This window comes from Salvelinus namaycush, chromosome 23, assembly GCF_016432855.1.
Source record: "Salvelinus namaycush isolate Seneca chromosome 23, SaNama_1.0, whole genome shotgun sequence".
Lineage (NCBI taxonomy): Eukaryota > Metazoa > Chordata > Actinopteri > Salmoniformes > Salmonidae > Salvelinus > Salvelinus namaycush.
This window is the reverse complement of record NC_052329.1, coordinates 21,632,276-21,656,387: the sequence shown is the minus strand read 5'-3', so window position 1 is coordinate 21,656,387 and position 24,112 is coordinate 21,632,276. Positions and strand designations below refer to the sequence as shown.

Sequence of the window (24,112 nt, the reverse complement as noted above, 5' to 3'; positions counted from 1 at the left end):
TAGGGAGTCGCGAGGGTAATACAAATCATAATTCAATGATTTCCCCAGAAAAGTGCAGTTTGGGGGAATAAATGGAGGAAAGCAGCTGCTTGTAATAAAGACCGTTGAAAGTGTCAATTCTCTCCCTCCCTTCTAATTCAAACAGGTCCACTGTGGGAACAGCAGAGAAATAACACAGATGGACAGGTGCATTGTGGTCACTCAGCAGATGCACACGCACACCAGACATCAGAGTAATTTACATAATCTAATGTACTGCAGGCTTATTTCATAATAATTGACATATGGATCAGGCTTAGGGTTCAAATACCTATACATGTTTCCACATGAGTTTATAAGATTCCCCACAAAAAATCACAGGAGTAAAAAAATTAAAACCTCAATATGAACATTGACCAGAAAAGTTACAACAAGTCTGCATTGAATGCTAGTATCAGCATTGCTTGTTTTTCTAATAAGGCAAGGTCAGTCTGCAAGGCAAGAATGAGGCACAGATTATCCCAATAAAATAATAATGAAAATATTGTCTCTGCATTAAAACTGACAGAGCTTTATTTTTCTGTCTTGTATTGAGCCCTAGCACTGTCAACAAAATGCTAACGTTCTCTTGGCACACATTGTGTAGTAAATGTCAACTGTAATAGTGGTGATATGGAGGGAGGCTGCTCTTCTTTTTCCTAACCAGTTATGTTATAGAGAGCCCTCTTCTGAACTGGCTGTGCTAAAAGTACACCACAAAGTGGGATGTTTTATTTGGTAATAAGCTTATGAAAGTGGTTGTTCAAAGACCAGTGCAGTCAAAATCGTGATTTTCCTGTGTTTTATATATATATATATTTTCACACTATCAGGTTGGAATAATACTGTGAAATTGTGAAAATTATGAGAATGCCCTTTTGGTGTAAGAGCTGTTTGAAGAGCTGTTTTGGTGGGATGGAGTTTTGGCCAGCCTAAATTAGTTAATAGACCAATAAGAAAGAGTTCCAAACCTCTCTGCCAATAACAGCTAATTATCAGTTTTCCCCTCCCCACTCAAACCACTCCCAGACAGACTTGTTTGAGAAATTGCTCTTTGCTAAGAAGCTTTTTTTTCTCTACCATTTTGATTGAAAACAATCACAGTAAGGTACTTCATTGTTACCCAGAAATTGTAATATTTAAATAAAAATGGCTGCATTGGACCTTTCTGGAAGTAGAGCACAGTAAGAACAGCACTGTACAATATAAGAGTGGACAGGGGTTTCCTCCCTTTAAAAAAAAATGTAAAAGAAAGGAAGGAAGGAAGAGGGGAAAAAGAAGATAGGGAGGCTATTAACGTTTTCTGAATGGAGAGGTTTAGAAGTAAGATCAGTCTTTCATATTTAAACAATGGGCTCATGTCCACCCTGCTGCGCTCTCCATGCTCCTCTCCCTCCCTTCTCCCTCCCAATCTCCATCTGTGTCTCTATCGGTCTGCGAGCAGAAACACACTGCACATCCTGCTCAACACTAAAGCCCAGCCAAGAGTTCACTTCCTGCTCCTCCACACCTCTCCTCTCCTTCACACCAGAACTATTCCCAGAGCATACATTAACAGCCATTCATATTCTCAAATAACATGTGGACGCAAACAGACAACCCAACACTTCTCCCTTTAAACTCGCACGCACACACACGGCACCCCTGCCCCTGGGCAAGGCAGTTAACCCATCTTTACCGGGCGCCGAAGACGTGGATGTCGATTAAGGCAGTGCCCCGTACCTCTCTGATTCAGAGGGGTTGGGTTAAATGCGGAAGACACATTTCAGTTCAAGGCATTTAGTTGTACAACTGACTAGGTATCCCCCATTCCCTTTCCCTTTATATAAAGGGTCATTTCACAACAGTAACGCTGAACATTATGCTGCTTTCTCTTCCTGTACAGATTCGGAGTGTCAGTGGAAACACATTTTTTCTTGTTTTAACGGTGCACAAAAAGGAAAATAGGAGATAGACTTTCAGTGAGATTGAACTAATGAATGAGAGAGAATGAGCAGGAGAGATGTATATTCCCACCATCGACATCCACTTCAAATGGGCTGTTACCTCTTGTCTATGGGACTTCACATGTCTATGGTCCAACCTCATACTGCCATGATAAATAGAAGATTGAAATTGTCCACTGCCCCTGTCATTTAAACTAGTTTATTTTGTTATAACAAAACAGCTGGAGACTATTTTTCTAAATTAACTTTGGAGACAAGTGTGGATTTTTGTGTTCCACGTAGGCTGGAAACAAGCTAGCTTAAAGTGTGTTTGTGTATGAATACACACACAGCCGTAGTCTGAGTATCATCATCATCAGCTCACAAACCCCCTCCAGAGAAATGGGTCAAACATCTTCAGGCTATAGCTTTCACCCACTCACAGCCCAGCCACTGTTTATCTGTTTAGGGAAATATTGAGAAATACATCACTCCTCGTGTGCAACCAAACACGTCACTAAACATTAAGGCTTCGGGTGAAAAATAAAAGACCTAATTCACATAGTGTTTATATGTTTCTTTGGAACCAGAGGTATTGCCTTACGTCTTGTCTTACAAGCCCTGTCAACATGTACATTTGTATATTCTGTTGAATTAAAGAAGATCACCAGCTTGACTTTTCCTTATTAAGATAATGTCATTGGCCTGAACCACACAAAGCCTCTTTGAGGGCAGTAAAAAAGGAACATTTACACAAAATATTAAGATAAAAGCAGAAAATGTTAATATCACATGTTATCAACAAAATTGTAAGACAAGTAAAACATCTCATAACCATGAAATAACCACAAGTTTAACACAGGACTATTGTCCCCTCAAAATAAAAAATGTCAAAATAAAATGTGTGTAGATGTCTGTATCTGCTTCTTTCTAAGTGTGTACGTGTGTGTTTGGTTGGTTGATTGCTGTGTAGCTAAAGTGTTGCGTCCCCATGCTGGGTTCAGTCCTGAGGTGAGCACCAGTTTCACTTTGCTTTGGTTCAAAATCTAAAGAAAGAGACAGAAAATATGGGACAGAAAAACACACCTTGATATGCTCATTACGCTACAGAATAAAGCCCTTCAATTAATGTTGTACATTAATACAATCCTACAATACTAGGGCTTACTGTCTCAGTCTCCAAGCTAAGGTTTAAGATTCACTAAGTCTATCACAGTGCATTCATGGCTTTAGTCTTCACATTAACCTACTGAGGTTGGCATTGGCACTATAGTGGTCAACAAACTCCAATCTGACACAAGGTCCGACAACGTAGAAAAAGAAAAAGCCAGCATGCTCCTTGAAATATTATTATTTTTTAAATTGCAAAACAATAAGTGCCCTCAACCCCCAAACCCATAAGTGCTCATTGTTTTCTAAAGGAACTGGTCAGTTGATATTGAGGCGTGCTACTGTACTGTATTGTGCCATGTTTGATAGCCTGCTAGCAGAGAGGCAGGGAAGGGCAGATGGTAGGACTCGGCTCGGCAGTGCTCGGATGTCTTGTTATGGTGTGGATCAGAGGGGCTGGATGGCAGGCATGAAATGGGGCGTCAGGCCGACAGACAGTGTGAATTGTCAGGGAGAATGTGAGATTTCACAGGGATTACTGGAAGACTGGGAGGCCAGCAGCTGGGGTGTGCTGTGCTGTTCACCCACACCGACGGCCCGGCCTGCTGCCGCACCACGAGCAGAGCACTGTCAGAGGCAGCTAGCGCCCAGCTCTCATGTTCACAACGCTGTCACATTAGCAGCTCCCAGTCCCTGTGTGGGTAAACGTGTGTGTATTAAGGCAGCAGCGGAGAAGTCACTTTGGCCTGTCAATGATAGCACGGCCCTCTGTCTCTCAGACAAGAGTTGAGACTACATGGGGGTGGTCAAAAGGTTTTTAAAGTGGTTAGTACTATTTATCTGCAGTATGGGACAATTGTCAGTCCTGATTCTTCATCTGTGTTAGAGGGAATTGCTGCTATTGATAGTGACTGATTGGTGGTAATTGACTCTAGCCTCTCGGCACTGACTTGGATGGCCTCTCTGTGCTCTCCTCTGGTGAGTTGTACAGCTGCACCCACCATTGTAAATATTACACAATGTCACAGGCAACACCCATGCTTAGTCTACACTCCACACCACTGGATGTTGAAGCCATGGAGAAGGATTGGCGTGTCATCAGTTGGGTATGCACCATGATGCGTCCCAGTTGTGAGATCACAGGGTTGTGCTCCTCGCTACTTTTCAATAACAGTTTGAAGGCACTGGGATGCAAGTCAAAAGAGAGGTTATGGGTTCAAAGGGTTATGGCACTGGGTTTTAGAGTCAGTAAGCTACTATTATTTAATATGAGTCTCTCTGTACACAACATCATGAAGTACGTAACAACGGTGGAAAAACAAAGCATAGATCACTTGACTTAAATGGCGGAGCGAATGCTGTTTTCCGTTATTCACTCCCTCATGACTAGAAAAGCTGGAGCATGGGGTAAAACTGAATAGGAAGATACAGAGGAAATCCAGTACCCCAAAAACTAAACTAAGTGTTCCAATCACTTGCAAATCCCAAAGGTTTGGCTTTTTCTTTTGTGTCCTTTCAGTTCTGAACAGGAGCCCTGAATCATGTACATATGTGCTTTTTTCCATTTTATATACATTTATAACAGTAATAGTACATTTAGTACACAGGTTTAGGGTCTGATTGCAACACTTTCTTGCAACAGTTTCTTTGGTTTTTCATTACGCACAAAAAAATAAATAAAAACAATTGCTTTTTGGTTCTCAATTTGTTTTTGGCTCGGTGGTTTAATTTACGTATAGATACTACACTGTTTTGAGTGGGTATTCCTTGGTCAAAATATAATAGAAATAGCACAGTTCTTCTAGGAAGGTCTTTGAAATGCATATAATGCAAACTTTGGAAAGAAAGGCACTTATAGGAGTCTACACAGTGTGTGTGCATTCTTTAGGCCAGGTATTGGCCTTAGTCTGAGGTGCAGATACTGATGGAGTTGAGGTGAATGACGTTAGAATACTGTAAGTTAAGTTGTGTGCCCACAGGACTGTGTGGTTGCCAAGGCCATCTTAGCTGGGGGAGTAGCGGTCAATGATACGGGAGTGGGAGTCAGAGAGGGACCCTGGGGGAGGAGGCAGGGCCGGGACCCCCAGGACATCCATCTTGTCATGGTGGTTGAGGCGCAGGTGTTCTGCTGCCAGTTTGGACAGCGGGAACAGGCTCTCCATGGCATGCTCTGCCAGCAGCTCTGAGGCCTTCTCCTGCTTCAGCCCCAGGTGCTCTGCTGCGTATTTACTCAGGGGGTAGATCCCTTCCGCAAAGTCTAGCTTTAGCTTGCCGTCGGCCGTCAGAGCCCCTCCGGCCCCCCCACTGCTGTGCATCTTCATGTGGCTGATGAGGTTGCGCTGCTGGGCAAACTTCCCCCCGCACACCTGACACTCATAGGGCTTCTCCCCGGAGTGGATGCGCATGTGCTCTGTGAGGCGGTACTGGCGGGTGAAGCGCATGCCGCAGTGGTCACAGGCAAAGGGCTTGAGTCCCAGGTGGCTGCGCATGTGGCGGGTCATGGTGCCGCGCTGGGTGAACTTCTTGCCACAGATGCTGCAGGGGTAGGGCCTTGTCAGCCAGTGGGTCTTCTCGTGCTGGCGCAGCGTGGCCGGGTCCTTGTAGGACTTCTCACAGGAGTTACAGCGATAGGGTCTGATGATCTCCCCCAGGACCCCAGGCGTCAGGCTCTGGCTGGACTTCCCCTCCAGGTAGGACAGGCTGCCGTTACTGTTGCTGCTGTTGTTTTTGGGGTTGCTGTTGCTGCTACCCATCTCCCCTCCAGAGTACAGCTCCTCCTCTGTGTGGGTCTCCACGTGGGCGTTGAGCTGCTCAGAGCTGGGGAAGCCCTTGTCACAGGGGATGCACACGTACAGGTTGTCCCCAAAGCTCTCAGGCTCGTAGGGTAGGTGGAACCTCCCCATGGCCCCTGTGGGTGATGGTCGACCCTCACTACTGCCTGTCTCCTCACTGCCTGAGCCACTCTTCTCATCCTCCCCATCACAGCCCACCCTACGGTAGCGATCATCGCTCTCCTCCCCTGCCTTATGATGGTGGTTGTGATGCTGGTGGTCTTGGTCTCCGTTTCGACGCCCTTCCTCCTCATCCTCGTCATCCTCTTCATCCTCAGCTGTGTATGACAGTGGCTCATGCTTCACCCAGCGGTAGATGTTGCCCACCTCCCTGCTGGGCTCTCCAGCCTCGGTGGGGGTGTCGGGGCTGGGGGGGCAGGGGTAGTGGTCTGGACCTTGGGAGCTGGAGCGGTGGAGGTGGGGCAGGTGGGGCCCGAGGGGCTGGTTGAGGTGAGGGTAGGAGTGAAGTGGGAGAGACCCAGCCTGATCAGCCGTTTCCATCTTTTCTGTGGGGTAGGCCCCGCCGTTGGCCCCCAGCATGGGGCTAGTGCGGCCGCTCAGCCCCCCCTCCCGATCCTCATCGTTGTGGGGCAGGGCATGAGCCAGGTGGGGGTGGGAGGGCGTGTTCTGGGACTGGGAGTTGGGACTCTTCTTGGAGAGGTCCAGGCCATAGATGGGGGAGCAGTTCCTGTCAGAGTGAGCTGGACGCAGGCTGGGCTGGGCAGGCAGGGCTGAGGGTGTGGAGGGGAACACCTGAGGGCCCTGTGAAGAGGTGGGGGCATACAGCTCCCCTGCATGGGTGGCATGGGGGTGCAGCGGCAGCTCCTCTAGTGGTGGGGCACGTGGCGTGTGGGTGTTCCCAACTCCCCCTGGGTAGCAGGACTGAATAACAGGGGTGGACACCCGATACCTGCCCCCTCCCCCCAAACCCAAACTATTGGGGACCATCTTCCCATAGCGCAGAAAGGCAGGAGTGGGGCGGAGAGGGTACTTCCCATTTCTCCTCATCTTCTTCTTACACAGTGCCACTAAGTCCAGTAGCTGCAGATAGCTAGCTGCAGCCAGCACGGCCCCCAGGTTGGGCTCTGTCGGGGAGCTGGGGTCTCCTTCGGTCAGGCGGCCCGTGTAGATGTAGTCTAGAATGACCCGGAACACCCCGGGACTCACCATCTCGTGGTCTAGGTTGATGAGGTTGTCATGGACGACCAGGGACTTCAGGTAGAGGCTGCTGGCGGCCAGAATGTTCTTGTGGGCTCGGAACAACGCGTTCTGCACCACGATGATGACATCACACAGGAAGCCCTTGGTGCGCTGGGTGTTGAGTTGCAGGAGGAGGTGTCTAGCATGACTTGGGACTTCCATGGCATGGAGCATCGTCGTCAGACCGCCACCTAAAACAGCAGATATCTGTAAACGTCATGCAGTGCCAGTAGTATCAGTCCACAATCAGTCAATATCTACTATACATATATATATTTTTTTTTTCTAATATGCTTGCATGACATTGTGGTACATTCTCTAATTAGTTTTTGTCTTCTTTTTATCTATTTAGGTGAGACATTTAAAACAAATGTATTTTTCATACATAAAATGTAATCTCATTACTGACAAGGGTCTGATTTGCCATCTGTATATAAAAAATGATTAAAGTGAACTAAAATCTACTACTGCCAGACATCTCAATCTTCAATTTGAATATAGGGCAGTCAATTCAGGAAGTAAACTTAAATAACAATGACTTCCCAATAAACTGAGGAGTAGAAGCATTTTTTTTATTATCAAATTTTTTTTTCGAAATGAAGCTAATAGCTGAACTATGCCACTGTATCCCCTAACTTAACTTGGTTTCAACAAATTGTATTGATTCCATGTGTAAGGAAAAGTGAACAGATTGGCTTCAGTTTACAGTAAAGGCAGCACACGTTGGAGTCGCTCTATAAAAGTGAGCTATTGCTATAGCTGAGCAGCAGTTGAAGGTTTTGTCATTATCAGAAACTCAAGTGTACGAGAGAGAGAGAGAGAGAGAGAGAGAGAGAGAGAGAGAGAGAGAGAGAGAGAGAGAGAGAGAGAGAGAGAGAGAGAGAGAGAGAGAGAGAGAGAGAGAGAGAGAGAGAGAGAGAGAGAGAGAGAGAGAGAGAGAGAGAGAGAGAGAGAGAGAGAGAGAGAGAGAGAGAGAGAGAGAGAGAGAGAGAGAGAGAGAGAGAGAGAGAGAGAGAGAGAGAGAGAGAGAGAGAGAGAGAGAGAGAGAGAGAGAGAGAGAGAGAGAGAGAGAGAGAGAGAGAGAGAGAGAGAGAGAGAGAGAGATGTTTTCTTGTTTCCGGCTTCCATAAAAAAATATTCCAGAGGTGGGGTGTGCAGTGTTTTAAACAAAGCAGAGATTGAACATTTTGCAAGTATGATGAACAGCAGGTATAAACCTGTGGAGGGAGAAGACAAGTCCAAAAAAAGATGTCTTTGAGCTCCCATTCGGCCCAGTCATATAAGGAACTCTGATCACACAGGGTGTAAATCATGACAAAATGAGAAGGTCCAATGGTTTAACTTGAGATGAACTCTGGGATTCTAATGTGCACACACATGCTTCTCGCATACCAATACACACACACACACACACACTCACTCAAACACACACACTCAAAAGTTGTGTATTGTTGTACTAAGGCTTAAATAAACATTATTAACTGAACAAATTTAGTAGGATGCATTGTTCAAACATTGGTGTCTGAGGATACTTTACTGGTGAGATGAAACAGTTTGTAACTGTCCCTAAGGGCTTGGTCTCGCTGATGGGAAACAAGCAACTAAATAAATATGTCCGACCATGGTCTTCGTCTTCCTGACATAAGTTCATCATCTTATTGTTTATTTCATTGACTATAAGCCCCAAGTCAGAGGGAAAGGGAAGCATGAGATTTCAAGCGGACATTTAATTACCTACTGAGCCCTCCTTAAGACACTATTCTGCCCACAACCAGGCCCTGCAAGCCCACTGCACACCACACATAAACATATCAAGAGACACTGCTTTTCTTTAGATGGATATGTGGTTCTTATACAGTTGTATACCCTGGATGTCTCATAGCCTTCCATTCCTATCATTTAAAGACACACTTCAGTCTTACGGAGTTTTCTGTGTAGTTGTGTTGATATATGTTTAGCATTACCCAAAAGTAACTTAGCCATTTAAAACACGGTCTCGTTTTGGTGCAATAAAACCCATAACCTAACCATGTACAGGTTTCCACTGCTGCTCTCTTAAACGCTGCTCTCTTTCATTTCTCCCAGGTCATATTTTACTACACATTCCACAGTATGAGGAGCAAATCAAAGAAAAGGAACAGATAATTCAATATGGCTCATATGAAAATTGATATTCAGAGCGATTGATAAGTTATACATTTAACAGCGCAAAGAATTTCAGGCATATATCTGAGCACTGCGCTACTCGATTGGTGCGCTGTTCGTAAAGCTTAGCCCTCATAGGCTTTTACGCATGAGGTTGGGACAGGCGCGGATGTTTCCCCAGGGTGAATGGGAGTGCACAATACACTTCTATTCTGTCACAGCAGGCTATACATGGCCTGAGAGAATAAAAAGGCAGCATGAAACAGAGATCTGGGCTACTCTGTCCCCTTTACGCGATTCGACAAAACATACCACCACCTTATGGGATGGCAGCCATCAATAACTAAATAGGGTTTAACTTAAATGTTTCAAAGGTAGAGCAGAAAAAAATAGCAGGCATATATTTATATACAAAAAATGATAATAATCTGGAAACACTGTCAAATTTACAAGCGCACCTGTCCAACGCACGAGAGTGGGCTTGCATGTATGGCACAATTATGCTTTACTTTGCTTAGGTTCGTTTCCGTTTGTTTGATTGCTATCTTACTCGGATGTTTTATGAAATCGTTATCATATCACACATGTAGGCTACAGAAAGGCGCGCACACGCGGTCTAAACAGTTAGATAAAAAATAACCTTGCATGTGGCAGCGCACCGGCCTCCACCACTAAATCCCTGTTTCTCTTGCAGGTGCATGAAAAATCAACGTGAATCCAATCCGCTTGTAACCTATGCGTAAAGGCGGGTTTGTCATTTTCTGCATCGTTTGGATATATCAATTGCAAAAATAAAATGTTAAATATTAACACATTTAAATCCGTTATTTGAAAAAAATATTAATTGTGGGGCGAAAAATTTATTAAAATGAAATATTATTAGCATGATCATTCAGTTAGAATACACGAATGAACTGTCTGTCATATCTGTAGAATTTGTGTAATATGCACATTGTGCTTTTTCTCTTGTTGAAAGAGAAGGAAGTGTTACCAAAATAAATAATGTATTAAAAACTTTGTCTGAGCATCAAGCATTAACAGTTAGGCTACTGTATCCTCCTGTCGGCCTATCAAAGACAGCCCTCAAATCCACTGAGCCAATCAAACGTTTTAAAACGTTGAGAGAAGCATCTCATTGCAAGTTTATATTCATTACTCAAATATCATTAACCTGCACAATATAGGATGAGGCTACTTTATTTTTCATATTTTTCCTCTCTATATCTTTCTATCTCTCTCTCTCTAACCTATAGATTGTTTATTCTCAATTATTACACATGCTTTTAAATAATTTGAAAAATGTATCATCACAATGAGTGATCTTGTGGAATATGATTAACCAGTAAGTGGATATTGAAGGTTCTTGTGTCTGTTATGTACATTCTGAATATTTACCTGTATCATGATTTGTTTCCCGAGTGGTTAGTTATAGGTGAATGCTAGACTTGGTACAAGGGTGACTTCGTGAAAAACAGTGTTTGAGTCATCTTTTGGACAGTTTGGTATCCATGATACCTGTGTTGTGTCTGTGTTGTCACTGCTCTGGTATGGGGGTGAGGCTGGGTTTAGACTGAGAGGGTCTGCTCTAGGTTAAGAACACACTCCACACTTCCTATCCACGCCTTCTGCCTGTCTGATTTTCAGGGAACGACTTTGTATGCATGTAGGTTTACCATGTTTATGCAAAAATTCCAGATTCTGGTATTAATTAGAGCAACTTCCTACACAACAATATTGATCTGGGACATCAGTGTAGTGTTTTTTCGTTTGAGAATGGTCTATTTAAGGCACATAATAATAAATGAACGTTGCAAATAAAAAATATCTACTTATTGATAGCAAATGAAATGCTAGTTGTGTTTAATGCTTTATTTAGTCTATTCTAAATGAATGTTTCGAGTAAAAACTCAACTTTGGGGAAATAGCTAAACGTTTGTTTTCATGCTGTGAAATACTATCTATCATTGCTGTAGTCATTTTGTTTACGGGCATAACATGAACCCTGTCAAACCAAAAGGAAAAACTGTGAGCCGCTGAGCTCTATAGCTTATAAGGCCTTACGTAGCAGGATATTTTTGTGAATGGGTTGTAATAAAAGCAGTAGAGCATGAAACCTTATTTAATGAAAACCACACTTGAGGCTTTATAAGTAGCCTAAGGGGTGGGTGTCCTGCGCTTAGCCTAAACAGTGCAGAGAGATGGCTCGAATTATGTCGACATTGTTTGATTTTAGACAAGGCCAGAGACATTTGCATTTTACACTTCCTCTATAGTTAGAAGGCTAGATAAGTGAGTTTAGAGGTTTAGACACAGCCGCCAAAATGAGTCTGTCACCTCATCAACGCAACCTCGCCTTTATCTTGGATATGAATTTGATTCGCTCTGTCGTTGACTTCCTTATAAGGGGCATTTCAAATGAGACACTCAGCTGAAACTCCTGAGCTGCGCGCCTCGTCTCTCTAGAATACAGACCCCCAGATTTCCATTCCTAATCCCGCCGTAGACATGTTCACACGATCCCCGTTATTAAATGTGCCTCTTTCTCAGAGCCACAGTGATAGCAGTTGTCAAATTGACAAAACGATCCCTTATTACCATAATTGTTATAGCGATGTCTCAAAAACCAAATCAAAGTACTCAAGGCCTATCGATGGACAGAGAAAAATGGTTCCTCAAAAAATATTTTTGTATTTGTTTTATAATAGGTTTTTGCTGTTAGTTTCCTTGTCACTACTAACTTGTATAAGAAAAGACAACAATACTTACTTAAAAATGTGCCTCCTTTTTAAAACGATATGTTGACTGCAGTAAAGTTTGTAAAGTTGTAAAAGATAAGTCTAGTTTTATGCAACCATGTCTTAATTAAATCATTAGATTTGATTGAATACGCACCGAGAGGAGAAGTAGGCCTATAGGCCTACAAACTCAAAGTCCTTTTAACAAAATAGACTCGCCTACTCCGGAGCCCTGTAGAAACAGTTAGAAACTGTAATGATATGTCTACTCAATGCGTCCATTAGGCTATAGATCTTTACAACATGTCTTAATAAATACGTCGGGTATTAAGAAATTGACCATTTGAGAAGTCATTTGTATTCAGGTTTATAGGCCTATTTTCTTTAAAAGATAGGATACATTTTCCACAACAACAAAACAATTTGAACATGATATACATGATTTAGGTATCCTAAATCTCGCCTTCTCTCATCCCTTCTCTTGTAATCTTGTCCTCGCATTAGACAAATCACCATCGTTATCTCAGTCAGATAACCACATGAGTCTACACTAAATCCCCTCCACAAACAATGTACAAAGGGAAATTCAAGCAGCCCTACATTTCATCGAAATAACTGTAGATTAGTGATTGCCTATGACATAGGCCTATACATGCGTAACGTGTTGTCAATATTTTTTTGATTGATTAATTTGATTTCATACACTCTCTGTACATTTAAGTGCTGTCGTTTACCTAAACAGAACGTTTAAACAAACGACAGCACTTAAATGTTGACATAGAAAGGTACAGAGGGGTTGGGAGAGGAACAGAATAGGTACAGAAGATAAAGCCGTCATCGCTCTCCCTAAGATCAAATCAACTCAACTCCATGAGAAGCGCCATGAACCCTTCATTAGTCCGATGCTAGGCGAGCTGTGATCTATAGCTGCACGGTGGTGGGGTGTGAACTCTGCACGGAGACCCACCGCATCAACCTACCTCTGACTGAGGATGAGGCATCATGCTGAACACCCAGAGACTTAGCTACACTGTTTTCTGTATAAAACTAGATAACTACACAACCATCTGATGGCAATAGGTGACATATAGGCTAGGCCTACTTCACAGCAAATAATCCAATAGAAATCTTACCTTGTTGTAGCTTTACAGAACTTAGTCCAGTGATCCATTTATTAGCATGATACAGTTATGTAGGATATTCGTAGTTTGGTAAAGTGGAAATGAGAATGTTTGAATTAAACAAAAGATACCTCACATAAGCAACCATTTCTTATTACAACCAAAAATATATAGACTAAGAGGTTCCATCACAAATTTAGGAAAACGCGATTATGTTTTGCTTTAAAAAATACACACAAATTAACCAAACACTAAACGCGCGATAACCCCCCTATGTTCACATAAAGATCGCTAAAAAGTTAAATACTATCTATATCTGGTCTCAATAATGTTGCCTGATCTGTAGCTGTGCTGGACTTTAAAAAGCTGGTATTGAAACGTTACCTGGATGCCCGATCTCTTCTGCCATCCGATCTAAGTCTCCCTTAATGATCATCTCAACAGTCTTTTGGAGTAATTTCTGACGTTTCAACTTTGAACTGCCAGCCTCCAAAAACCATGCCAGTTTTCCAAGCACGACTGCCAACTCTTTTTATTATTAATTGCTATGAATTTCTTGTTACTCTCTTCGTACTCTCTCTCTCTCGCTCGCTCGCTCTCCCTGCCCCTCCCCTCTCCCTCTCTTTCTCACCCCTTCCTATAAAAAAAAAGACGTGCTTAGTCCAGCATCAGTTTCCTCCTATTTTATTTTGTAATTTCCTCGGCTATTTTTTTTGTGTCGAGGCAATAACGTGCGCGGGGATGATAATGGAGCCTCTATGCACCTTAAGTGTTTTAGCGCCCCATGTGATGTCAGTCTTTAATAAAACTAAAAGGTAAACTCGAGGGCAGGAACTTCAACTGACCCCCACTTGAACTTCACAACACATCGCGGCTTCGTCTTAAAGAGACAGGTCTTTATTGTATATCACACGGCCCAGCAGTCCTACACTGAACTGAAGTTTGGAGACATATGAGACCCGTAACAAAAATGCATATTGTCAACAATTAGACTACGAGGAAATAGCCTACACACCGATAGATGATGGCTGGTTTATTCATATGCCATTTGACTGAAACTGATCTATAACCCTTTTATATTTTAATTAAACCTACTGATAAGGTTAATCTTATGATAGTGTTTAAAATGTGTACTAGTCCTAGTAAAATTGTGTACTAGTCCTAGTGAGTGAACCTTTGATATCCTATACGGATGTGACATTCTACAGTCCAACCCCCATTGGCTAACTAAGAGCCACCTCATCATTAGAGTTTGGTGTCTAGTGTTTGTAGCCCAAGGCCTAACGAGTCTCACCTGCTTACGTAAAGACAAGCAGACAAGAGCTTACAATAAGTAAACTGCCACGGCCCATATCCTGCGAGATTCGGCGCACTGACAGAGGTGGGCGGGGAGGAGCAGAACTCTGTCCCCTGATATTTTTATCCATCCATCAAATATACCTATAAGGTAATCCTGCAACCATAAACTATATAGTAACCTAGTGGTGCAGTCATTGGCCTTATTTGTTTTCGCGCGTAAACGTTGTTTCGTGCGTAAAACGTGGGCCTATTTTGGAACGGAAAAGGTACCTCTATGTTTGGGGTAGGCTAAATATATACGCAGTATCAGGTGATTAAGTGTACACATAAATTGTACTGGAAATTAGCTCAAAATAATTACAATATATATTCATCATGAAGCTGTTAGGGTTGTTTAGGGCTTTTATGCAGGTTTGTTTTTGTTTTCAGACCTATAGTGATTAAGTGTTCCCCACAGTAGTACACACTTCTGAAATTGATCATGTTTGTACAATAACAAATTATTTTAGCCTAGGCGTTGCTATTTTTAGTACACGGTTATAGTTGCACTATTATGTTGCCTGACAGAGTCTGAAAATCGTGAAATCTCTCTCAACCAGCTTTTGTCATTTACATCAGTTGTAAAACTTTTAGAAGCTGAGCATATGTCAAATAATTTTTTCTATCAATTGACTATATGTATACAATCTTTGGCTACTAATTGTTAAATCTTTCTGTTAGTTGTCACTGCAAATGGGCCTTTTGCCCTTATCGCGAACATCTTAATAAGTTAACAACATTATTTTGAATTACTAAGGCATGTTTCCTCTCTCGAATCATTCCAAGAAAAAATTGCAACTTGTCTTCAATAGATTTTTTCAGATAGGCCTAGAGATTCTCACGAGAGATTTTGTTTTAAGCAACCTCACGATAATATAAAGTTTTTAAAATGCGATATAACATGCCAGCTCCGGACGCGTAAATGTAGTCTATACTTGTCAGCTGTCAGACACAAATGTTTTTTAAAACGTTTATAAATATATACTTAAGTAGGAGAGCTTTTATAGTCTATTGCCTTCACTGACTGAATGCACCTAAAGTCGCAGTAAGTATCCAGACGGGATGTCAATATAATGAGGCTAGTGGAGGGCATCGCTCTCTTTATCTCTCTCTCTCTCACATCTGTCATTTACCCACCTCGGACTCATGTCTGGTGTCGTGGCCGTTTGTGAGTTCTCCTCCTCGGGATTCCCCCATCCAGACTTCCACGCTCACTCGCCCAAAATTCCGTGCTATTACCAACCTCTTCCGTGCTTTCTCCTGTTCTCGATCACTGCTCGCCCGTTCTCTCTGCCCCGCACACTCTTTAATTTCTCACGTGCTATAGTACTATATCAGACACCTCTTGAGATTTGGTCGGGGTCCGATCAGACCAAGGTTTATGGCCGGGTGGATGCGCCCACAGCGACACCCAATGGTTGGCATTCTAGGATGTAATGCGCAGCAGCAGCAGCCTTCGTTGCGTAAAGGTACCGTCATTCACTGCTAAACCAGTTCATTTGCACTTTGTGCTTATATTATATTTGGAATTATGAAAAATCCATATTACACTATTGCTTTGTTTTTTCAGTGTATATACTTTCTCCATACTCCAAGCTGTATGTGAACATTTTCTGTCAGATTCACTGTATTACCAGACATGCCAGTGTAATGGGGCAACCTCAATGGATTTCGCATAGAACACATCACCCCATCAGTAAAGCACACAAAACCATACCGATACCAGTCATAATTTGTTCCAAAACTTTCTAATGTGATGTCATTTTTCCCCTTAATGGCACAAACATGGGCACAATACTTTTAACTATCTATATAATCCATCATTTAGAAAATATTTAAAACTGTACCAAAAACATTACCCTTTTTCGCAAAATTGGATGGATTATTAAAATCAGATACATTGAGGTTAATATTTTGTTCATATTAACATATCCTGTCTATTTTAGACAATCTGTTATTTTGAACAGGAAATTATATGTCAACTTGTTTGTAAATGCATGAGTCTAAACTTCTCATTTGATAGTGCTAACTACCAAATATTTAGCAGGTGTCTAAAATACATATTTACTGTACATGACAGAAATCAACAAGGTTTCCATAAGACATTTGATTAAGTCGATTTAGTTATTTTGGTCAATCAGTGAGTCACTGAAAGTGAATTTCAATTAGTCTTATCTTTGATGATCACAACGACTCAACCGTTCCCTATAGAAGATTCTATAGGCCTTGCTGTGGATTGTGACTGCTCCCTCCAACACCCAATCCTCCCATTGTCTGACCAACACCATGTCAATATGATAAGAGCTGCTACAGGTTATTATGAACACCACTGGACGGATCCCTGATTATTTCACCATCATTATTTTGTTGCTGCGCTTTAGACAAAAGATGTTGATTTAGTAGGACACTTACCGGGCAGAAGCCTATTCGTGTCTCAGCCAACGCGTGTTGTGGTATTTCAATCACAATAGCAGCTGACAATCTTCTGATCCAGGGTCTTCCTCTTGGTATTATCCAAGTTCAAGATGCTGCTGGCTGCTGTTTCATTAGAGTGGTCAAAGTCACTCGAGGCCTCGGGCCTAGCTTGGTGGAGAGGAGAGAGAGGAGAGAGAGGAGAGGAGGTATTGTCTCTCACTTCCAGGTTCCCATGATGAACTGTTGATAACCTCAGTCACAGTGGTGGGCAGAATGGAACCAGACAAGGATATGGGCCATCTAAGGATCTGTGAGAGAGCTTCGATACATTTTCATAGTATAGTACAATAATATAACATGGGAATACACCATTTTATTAATTCAAATGTTGTTGTTTTGTTTTGGTTGTAAAACACATATTAGTATTTGTACTGAATATCACAGCATAAGAAAAAACAAGACTGTCAGAAAAAGTGGGTTGTTGGGTAGGCCAACATTACATTTCTCACTTCTCTTCCTACTCTGGCTGGTTTGGTTAGGTAGACCTAAAGTACACTTCTCTCTTCCCTCCCCTCTCTTCTCTCTCTGTTTGGATATAACAGTGATCTTCCCAGACAGGGCCTTATCTGAGATGTCAAGCACTCTCCAGAGGCCTGCACTGGACATTTAACTTAAGCTTTTTAAAACACAATTTACCATAATCTGGTGTGCGACAAATCTAAAACATTGAACTCTTAATGAACTGAGAAAGCTTCCAAATTGCTGGTGTAAGCAATGATTGAATTAAGGACTGTGTTTGAGGAGTGCTGAGCTGGAGGGAGGGAGGGAGGGAGGGAGGGAGGGAGGGAGGGAGGGAGGGAGGGAGGGAGGGAGAGCGAGAGAGAGAGAGAGAGAGAGAGAGAGAGAGAGAGAGAGAGAGAGAGAGAGCGTATGCAGAATACATGGCCACTTCCTCCAGGACCACACTTAGGAACCAGACCTGGAGATAAGGCAGGCTGGCTGCAGCAGCTAAACAGCTACAGGCACTAAAAAGTCAGCTGTCACCTTAATCACACACCTCCAAACTTACACTGAGTGTACAAAATATTAGGAACACCTTCCTAATATTGAGTTGCAACCCCTTTTGCTCTCAGAACAGCCTCAATTTGTCAGGGCATGGATTCTACAAGGTGTCAAAAGCATTTCACAGGGATGCTGGCCCATGTTGACGCCAATGCTTCCCACAGTTGTGTCAAGTTGGCTGGATGTCCTTTGGGTGGTGGACCTTTCTTGATACACATGGGAAAATGTTGAGTGTGAAAAACCCAGCAGCGTTGCAATTCTTGACAGACTCAAGCTGGTGCGCCTAGCACCTACTACCATACCCCGTTCAAAGACACTTAAATATTTTGTCTTGCTCATTCACCCTCTGAACAAGTAACATCAAGAAGGGATCATGGCTTTCGCCTGGATTCACCTGGTCAGTCTATGTCATGGAAAGAGCAGGTGTTCCTAATGTTTGTGCACTCGGTGTATTTACGACTGTGTCAGGGCTGCAATTTTGTGTTTGTGTGTGTGTGTTTTTAGAGCAGGGTTGGATCAACTTGGATGGATGTAGACCCAACATGAGTTAGGAATTTTTTGCAGACAGTTGTGAGGAGTAGATACGAGGGCGCCAGCCCTCCAAGGCTCAGAGCACCTTGTTTCAATTTGCGCTCAGAGTGACTAATAACATTCCAATCAAGTTATTATTGCTCCATTATTGTCTGGCAGGTGGCCTGCTGCAGTCAAGACAGTACAGAGCAGAGCAGAGCGGGAGGGACCAGGGGATAGAATGGTTCGCCTGCAGCCATCTTAGCAGTTAGCACCCCACCACCCTACACCAGACACCAAGACCAGATGAAGCTATCGTCACTCTGCTCCCAGTCCAACCTTCCAAGGGTCTTTCTCTCCCACTTTCTCTATTTTTCTCTCTCAGGGCAGTCTGCTCATTCTCTCTCTCTCTCTCTCTCTCTCTCTCTCTCTCTCTCTCTCTCTCTCTCTCTCTCTCTCTCTTTGACCCAGGCTCATCATCCCACTCTCCCTTCTCTCCTGCCCTCCCTGCAGACATGGCCACGGTCCTTATCAAATGCACTCCCCCTGGAGAGCCAACCCTACACCAGAGATTTAACGGTAGGCTCAACATTGAATCACACCCCTCTCTTAAGTCAATGTAATGAGCAGCTTTGCGACAGTTTTAGAGGATAGGCATGCAAGGCATGTCATTTGAATGTCCTGAGCTGTTGTGTGTTGTTTGGTCGCTATTCTAGTTCTGTGGTGAGCAATTATCTTGCCATAAAAAAATTCAGATTAGAAATACTCATGGATGAGTTATGATAATACAGGGATAGTAGGGGATTCACGTCTCAGAGAAATGGCTATGGTAAGAGTAAATTGGTGGCATTGAAATGTCTCTGCAAATCATACTGCAGATGTGTGAAAATGTATGTTTATCATAACATATACGTTTGATACGTTTATCACTCAAGGTGGAAGTGTTGGTTGGGGTAGCTCCAGAGGTGTGCAGCTGCCAGTCCTGTCCCTCAGGGCTGCCCCAGCAACTACAGTTTGTTGGTTCCTGTGGATCATCATGCAGGGGGAGTATATTGGTAATCCCAATGAGTGTGTGTGTGAGCAGGCCAGCCTGCTGGGTGTCTGTGGTGCACATGGCTGTCCGCTGAGTGGTCTCTGGTCCTCATTAGCCTCACACAACATAGCCCTTCCCTTCTCACCCCCTCTAGTTCTCACCCCCTCTACCTCTCACCCTCTCCTTCTCACCCCTTCTTCTTCTCCTCCTCTCCTTTTACCTTCCACTATCAGAGCAAACTTTTGTTTTCAGTGTCCTACGCACACCACACACCCGCTCCACCCCTCCTCCTTTTTTCTCCTCTCCTCTCGGCCGACTAAATCTCTTTTCCGGCTTGATACTCGCTGAAAACCATATGGTGTGTGACATCATGAGGGCAGGAAGCAGGGAGAGCTAGCGAGAGCAAGAGGAAAGGGGAGAGCAGAACAGAGCAGGAAAGAGATTGGCTTGCCAGGTCTCTGCTTAGTGATGTCAGCAGATAGGCATTCTGGGAGGCCCGTTGGGGGGTGAGCAGGTTGGAAGTGGGTTTTTTTTTTCACTCCCACCTGGATAATCAGGGAAGAGAGGGGGGAGGGGCATGGACTGGAGGAGGAGAGGGGAGGGAGGGGAGTTGAAGAGGGAGGGCGGAGGGGCATGGACTGGAAGAGGAGAGGGGAGGGAGGGGAGTTGAAGAGGGAGGGCGGAGGGGCATGGACTGGAGGAGGAGGGGGGAGGGAGGGGAGTTGAAGAGGGAGGGCGGAGGGGCATGGACTGGAGGAGCAGGGGGGAGGGAGGGGAGGGAGTTGAACAGGGAGGGCAGAGGGGCATGGACTGGAGGGGGAGGGGGGGAGGGAGTTGAACAGGGAGGGCGGAGGGGCATGGACTGGAGGGGGAGGGAGGGAGGGTCTCATGGACTTTGTATGAACTGCTTTCCTTCAGGGAACCGTCCCTGTATAATGATGTCTGTACTTTCTTACCTGTCGTACACACTTGCGTCTTGTCCCTGATTTGCACTCTGCTGCACACACATGAACATTCTCAAAGTGTTCGTGAAAGGTATTTAAAATGTTATGTTGGTCTTGGGCAGAAGAGTCATTCTGAGGATAACAGACAGTCCCATCACTTCTCTGCCTGAAGAATGTGGGTCATGTACATACGGAAAGGCCTGGACCATCTCTGCCTCTGTAGATCATCTAGCTCGTCCTCTGTCTCTCACTGGCAGTCACAATCTGTACACCAGGCTTTTTGTCTGTCAGCCTCCCTCCCTTTCGCTCGCTGGGTGAACTCTTCAGCTTTGTTGGGAGGTCCTGGTCTCTGTACCATCACCCCCATTCCATCCAGCTCTCTATCAGCACACACAAACATACGCATAAACACACACATTCAGCCACATGTGCGCTCACACACACACACACACACGCTGAACTACCCCTCACTCCCTGATTAATGGCAGAGCTGGGGAGTGTGCCAGGCCAGTTCCTTACAATGTGAAGGGAAGGGAAAGAGGACAGGAGAGAGAGAGAGAGAGAGAGAGAGAGAGAGAGAGAGAGAGAGAGAGAGAGAGAGAGAGAGAGAGAGAGAGAGAGAGAGAGAGAGAGAGAGAGAGAGAGAGAGAGAGAGAGAGAGAGAGAGAGAGAGAGAGAGAGAGAGAGAGAGAGAGAGAGAGAGAGAGAGAGAGAGAGAGAGAGAGAGAGAGAGAGAGAGAGAGAAGAGAAGAGAGAAGGAAAGACTGCTGCAGCTGTGGTTTTGGAGCCTGTCTCTGCGCCCCCTCGCTGCCCCCTCTCTCCATCTCCTTGCTGGCTCCTCCAGGGACACACGCCTTGGCCAGGCCCCAGGAACCAGGGAGTCAGGACCAGGCTAAGGGGGAGAAAAAAGGGGAACAAGAAAGAGAGGGTTGGATATCATAAAGGAAAGAACAAAATAAAGTGTGAGGTGATAGAAAAGTTTGGGAGAGTATATTCAATCGGGGGGAAATACAGGATTTGTGATAAGATATTGTGATATCTTAATTGTGAGAGTGGTAGTGTGAGGTAAGAGATGTGTCCGGTGTGATCCTCTATCAGCCCTAGTCTGTTATGTTCGCAGTGTTAAAGTGTTGAGGATGGATTGATAATAAGAAAATAGACAGTGTAAGAATGGGTCAGACCACATGTGGTTGGCCTACTTTCTAGCATCGCTGTAACAATTCTGCCATGAGTTCAATACAGAGCTATGGTGTGGCTGAACATTCCCAGTCTACCCACATTATCAAATGATATGTTTCACTGTATGGAGAACCTACCACTGAGGGAACATTACTGATCCATTTGACATAAGAAATCTGTGTCATTACTTAACTGTTTGATGCACTGATAATTTACGAGTTTACTAGGTTTCTAGTGGTCTAAGACTGGGGTTTTCAAACCTTTCTTTCCCAGGGACCCCCGCCCAGGCAAACCGGCGACCCAGGGACTCCCATCATCTGTTATGAAAAAATAATAATACATTGAACAAAAATATAAATGCAACATGCAACAGTTTCTAAGTTTACCGAGTAACAGTTCATACAAGGAAATCAGTCAATGTAAATAAATTCATTTGGACCTAATCTATGGATTTCACATGACTGGAAATACAGATATGCATATGTTGGTCACACCTTAAAGAAAAGAAGGGGCGTGGATCAGAACACCAGTCAGTATCTGGTGTGACCATTTGCCTCATGCAGCGTCACATCTCCTTCGCATAGAGTTGATCCGGCTGTTGATTGTGGCCTGTGGAATGTTGTCCCACTCCTCTTCAATGGCTGTGCCAAGTTGCTGGATATTGGCGGGAACTGGAACAAGCTGTCTTACACATCGATCCAAAGCATCCCAAACGTGCTCAATGGGTGATATGTCTGGTGAGTATGCAGGCCATGGAAGAACTGGGACATTTTCAGCTTCCATCATCATGCTGAAACACAAGGTGATAGCAGCGAATGAATGGCACGACAATAGGCCTCAGGATCTTGTCACGGTATCTCTGTGCATTCAAATTGCCATCGATAAAATTAAATTGTGTTTGTTTTCCTTAGCTTATGCCTGCCTATACCGTAACCCTACCGCCACCATGGGGCACTCTGTTCACAACGTTGACATTAGCAAACCGCTCGGCCACACAACGCAATACACGCTGTCTGCCATCTGCCCGGTACAGTTGAAACCGGGATTCATCCGTGAAGAGCACACTTCTCCAGCGTACCAGTGGCCATCGAAGGTGAGCATTTGGCCACTGAAGTCTATTACGATGCCGAACTGCAGTCAGGTCAAGACCCTGGTGAGAACAACGAGCATGCAGATGAGCTTCCCTGAGACGGTTTCTGACAGAAATTCTTCGTTTGTGCAAACCCACAGTTTTATCAGCTGTCCGGGTGGTTGGTCTCAGACGATCCCGCAGGTGAAGGAGTCGGATGTGGAGGTCCTGGGCTGGCTTGGTTACACAAGGTCTTCGGTTGTGAGGCCGGTTGGACATACCGTATTCTAAAACGACGGCTTATGGTAGAGAAATTAACATTAAATTCTCTGGCTATAGCTCTGGTGGACATTCCTGCAGTCGGCATGCCAATTACATGCTCCCTCAAAACTTGAGACATCTGTAGCATTGTGTTGTGTGACAAAACTGCACATTTTAGAGTGGCCTTTTATTGTCCCCAGCACAAGGTGCACCTGTGTAATGATCATACTGTTTAATCAGCTTCTTGATATGCCACACCTGTCAGGTGGATGGATTATCTTGGCAAAGGACAAATGCTCACTAACATGGATGTAAATACATTTGTACAAAACATTTTAGAGAAATATGTTTTTTGTGCTTATGGAACATTTCTGGGATCTTTTATTCTGGGATCATTTTACATGTTGCATTTATATTTTTGTTCAGTATAATTGTGTCTTATCATTAGGTGAATGTCAATGGCAAGTAGAAGTAATCAATATTTTTAAATTAACATTTTTGGTAGATAGTTTCATTATTTTGACGTCTCCAGAGTTCACTCTAACATAGTCTATTTGCTCGAACGGGAAAGGTATCTTGTCGGCGTAGAGAGCATTTTGCTGTTGTAAAGCAAATTTTTGCCAATTCTACAGGTTGGCATGGAGCTGAGAGACAATTTAGCAGTTTTAAAGCTAATTTCCTGCGATTCTATGCATTTTGCCATTCTTCTGCTATGTTCTTCTGCTCAAACATTATAATAAAATCAATGGGTATGTGGCCTGAATGCCCGTTTAAATTAAAAAATAAATTATTATTTTGATTGTTTGTTCTCAAAGATGGTATTAATAAAAAATATATATAGTTCAATATCTTTTCTGCATGCTTTCTATCTGGTTTTGGTTGTTGAAGTTGACACAAACTGTTTTTCAGTGTCAACTAAATTACCACTTAGACGGCCAGCCTAAGAATTGTCTATACAGAAAAACCCCTGTAATTAATAGCAATAACTGTAATTTCCTCCATATTAAAGGGATAGTTAGAAAATTTGGCAAGGAAGCCCTTTATCTACTTCCTCAGAGTTGGATCAAAGGAATAGCTAGCATGCTAACTTTTCCTGTAAACTCGCAGCCATTGCGCTAACGCTAGTTAGCATTGACTCATGAAACTACCTGTACCGTCCTTCATACTGGACACAGACAAATACAAATTGTATCCACAATGGTATGTATTCTGTTGC

At 43.7% G+C, this 24,112-nt stretch overlaps 1 protein-coding gene across 4 annotated transcripts; it reads right to left on the bottom strand.

The window, feature by feature from the left end:
* Window positions 1-2,147: 2,147 nt before the first annotated feature.
* On the bottom strand, window positions 2,148-15,733 carry LOC120018183 (hypermethylated in cancer 1 protein-like). 4 transcript variants are annotated; one of them, XM_038961234.1, is made up of 2 exons: window positions 15,561-15,733; window positions 2,148-7,291 (listed from the first exon to the last, which is right to left on the bottom strand). In XM_038961234.1, the coding sequence occupies exons 1-2, from the start codon at window positions 15,618-15,620 to the stop codon at window positions 5,057-5,059; spliced, it is 2,295 nt and encodes a 764-aa protein (XP_038817162.1). In that variant the 5' UTR covers window positions 15,621-15,733; the 3' UTR covers window positions 2,148-5,056. The 4 variants fall into 4 exon arrangements, with proteins under 4 accessions (XP_038817162.1, XP_038817164.1, XP_038817163.1 ...); XM_038961236.1 differs by having other exon boundaries at window positions 2,148-7,275; XM_038961235.1 differs by lacking the exon at window positions 15,561-15,733 and adding an exon at window positions 13,470-13,645 and having other exon boundaries at window positions 2,148-7,275.
* Between the last annotated feature and the right edge of the window lie 8,379 nt (window positions 15,734-24,112).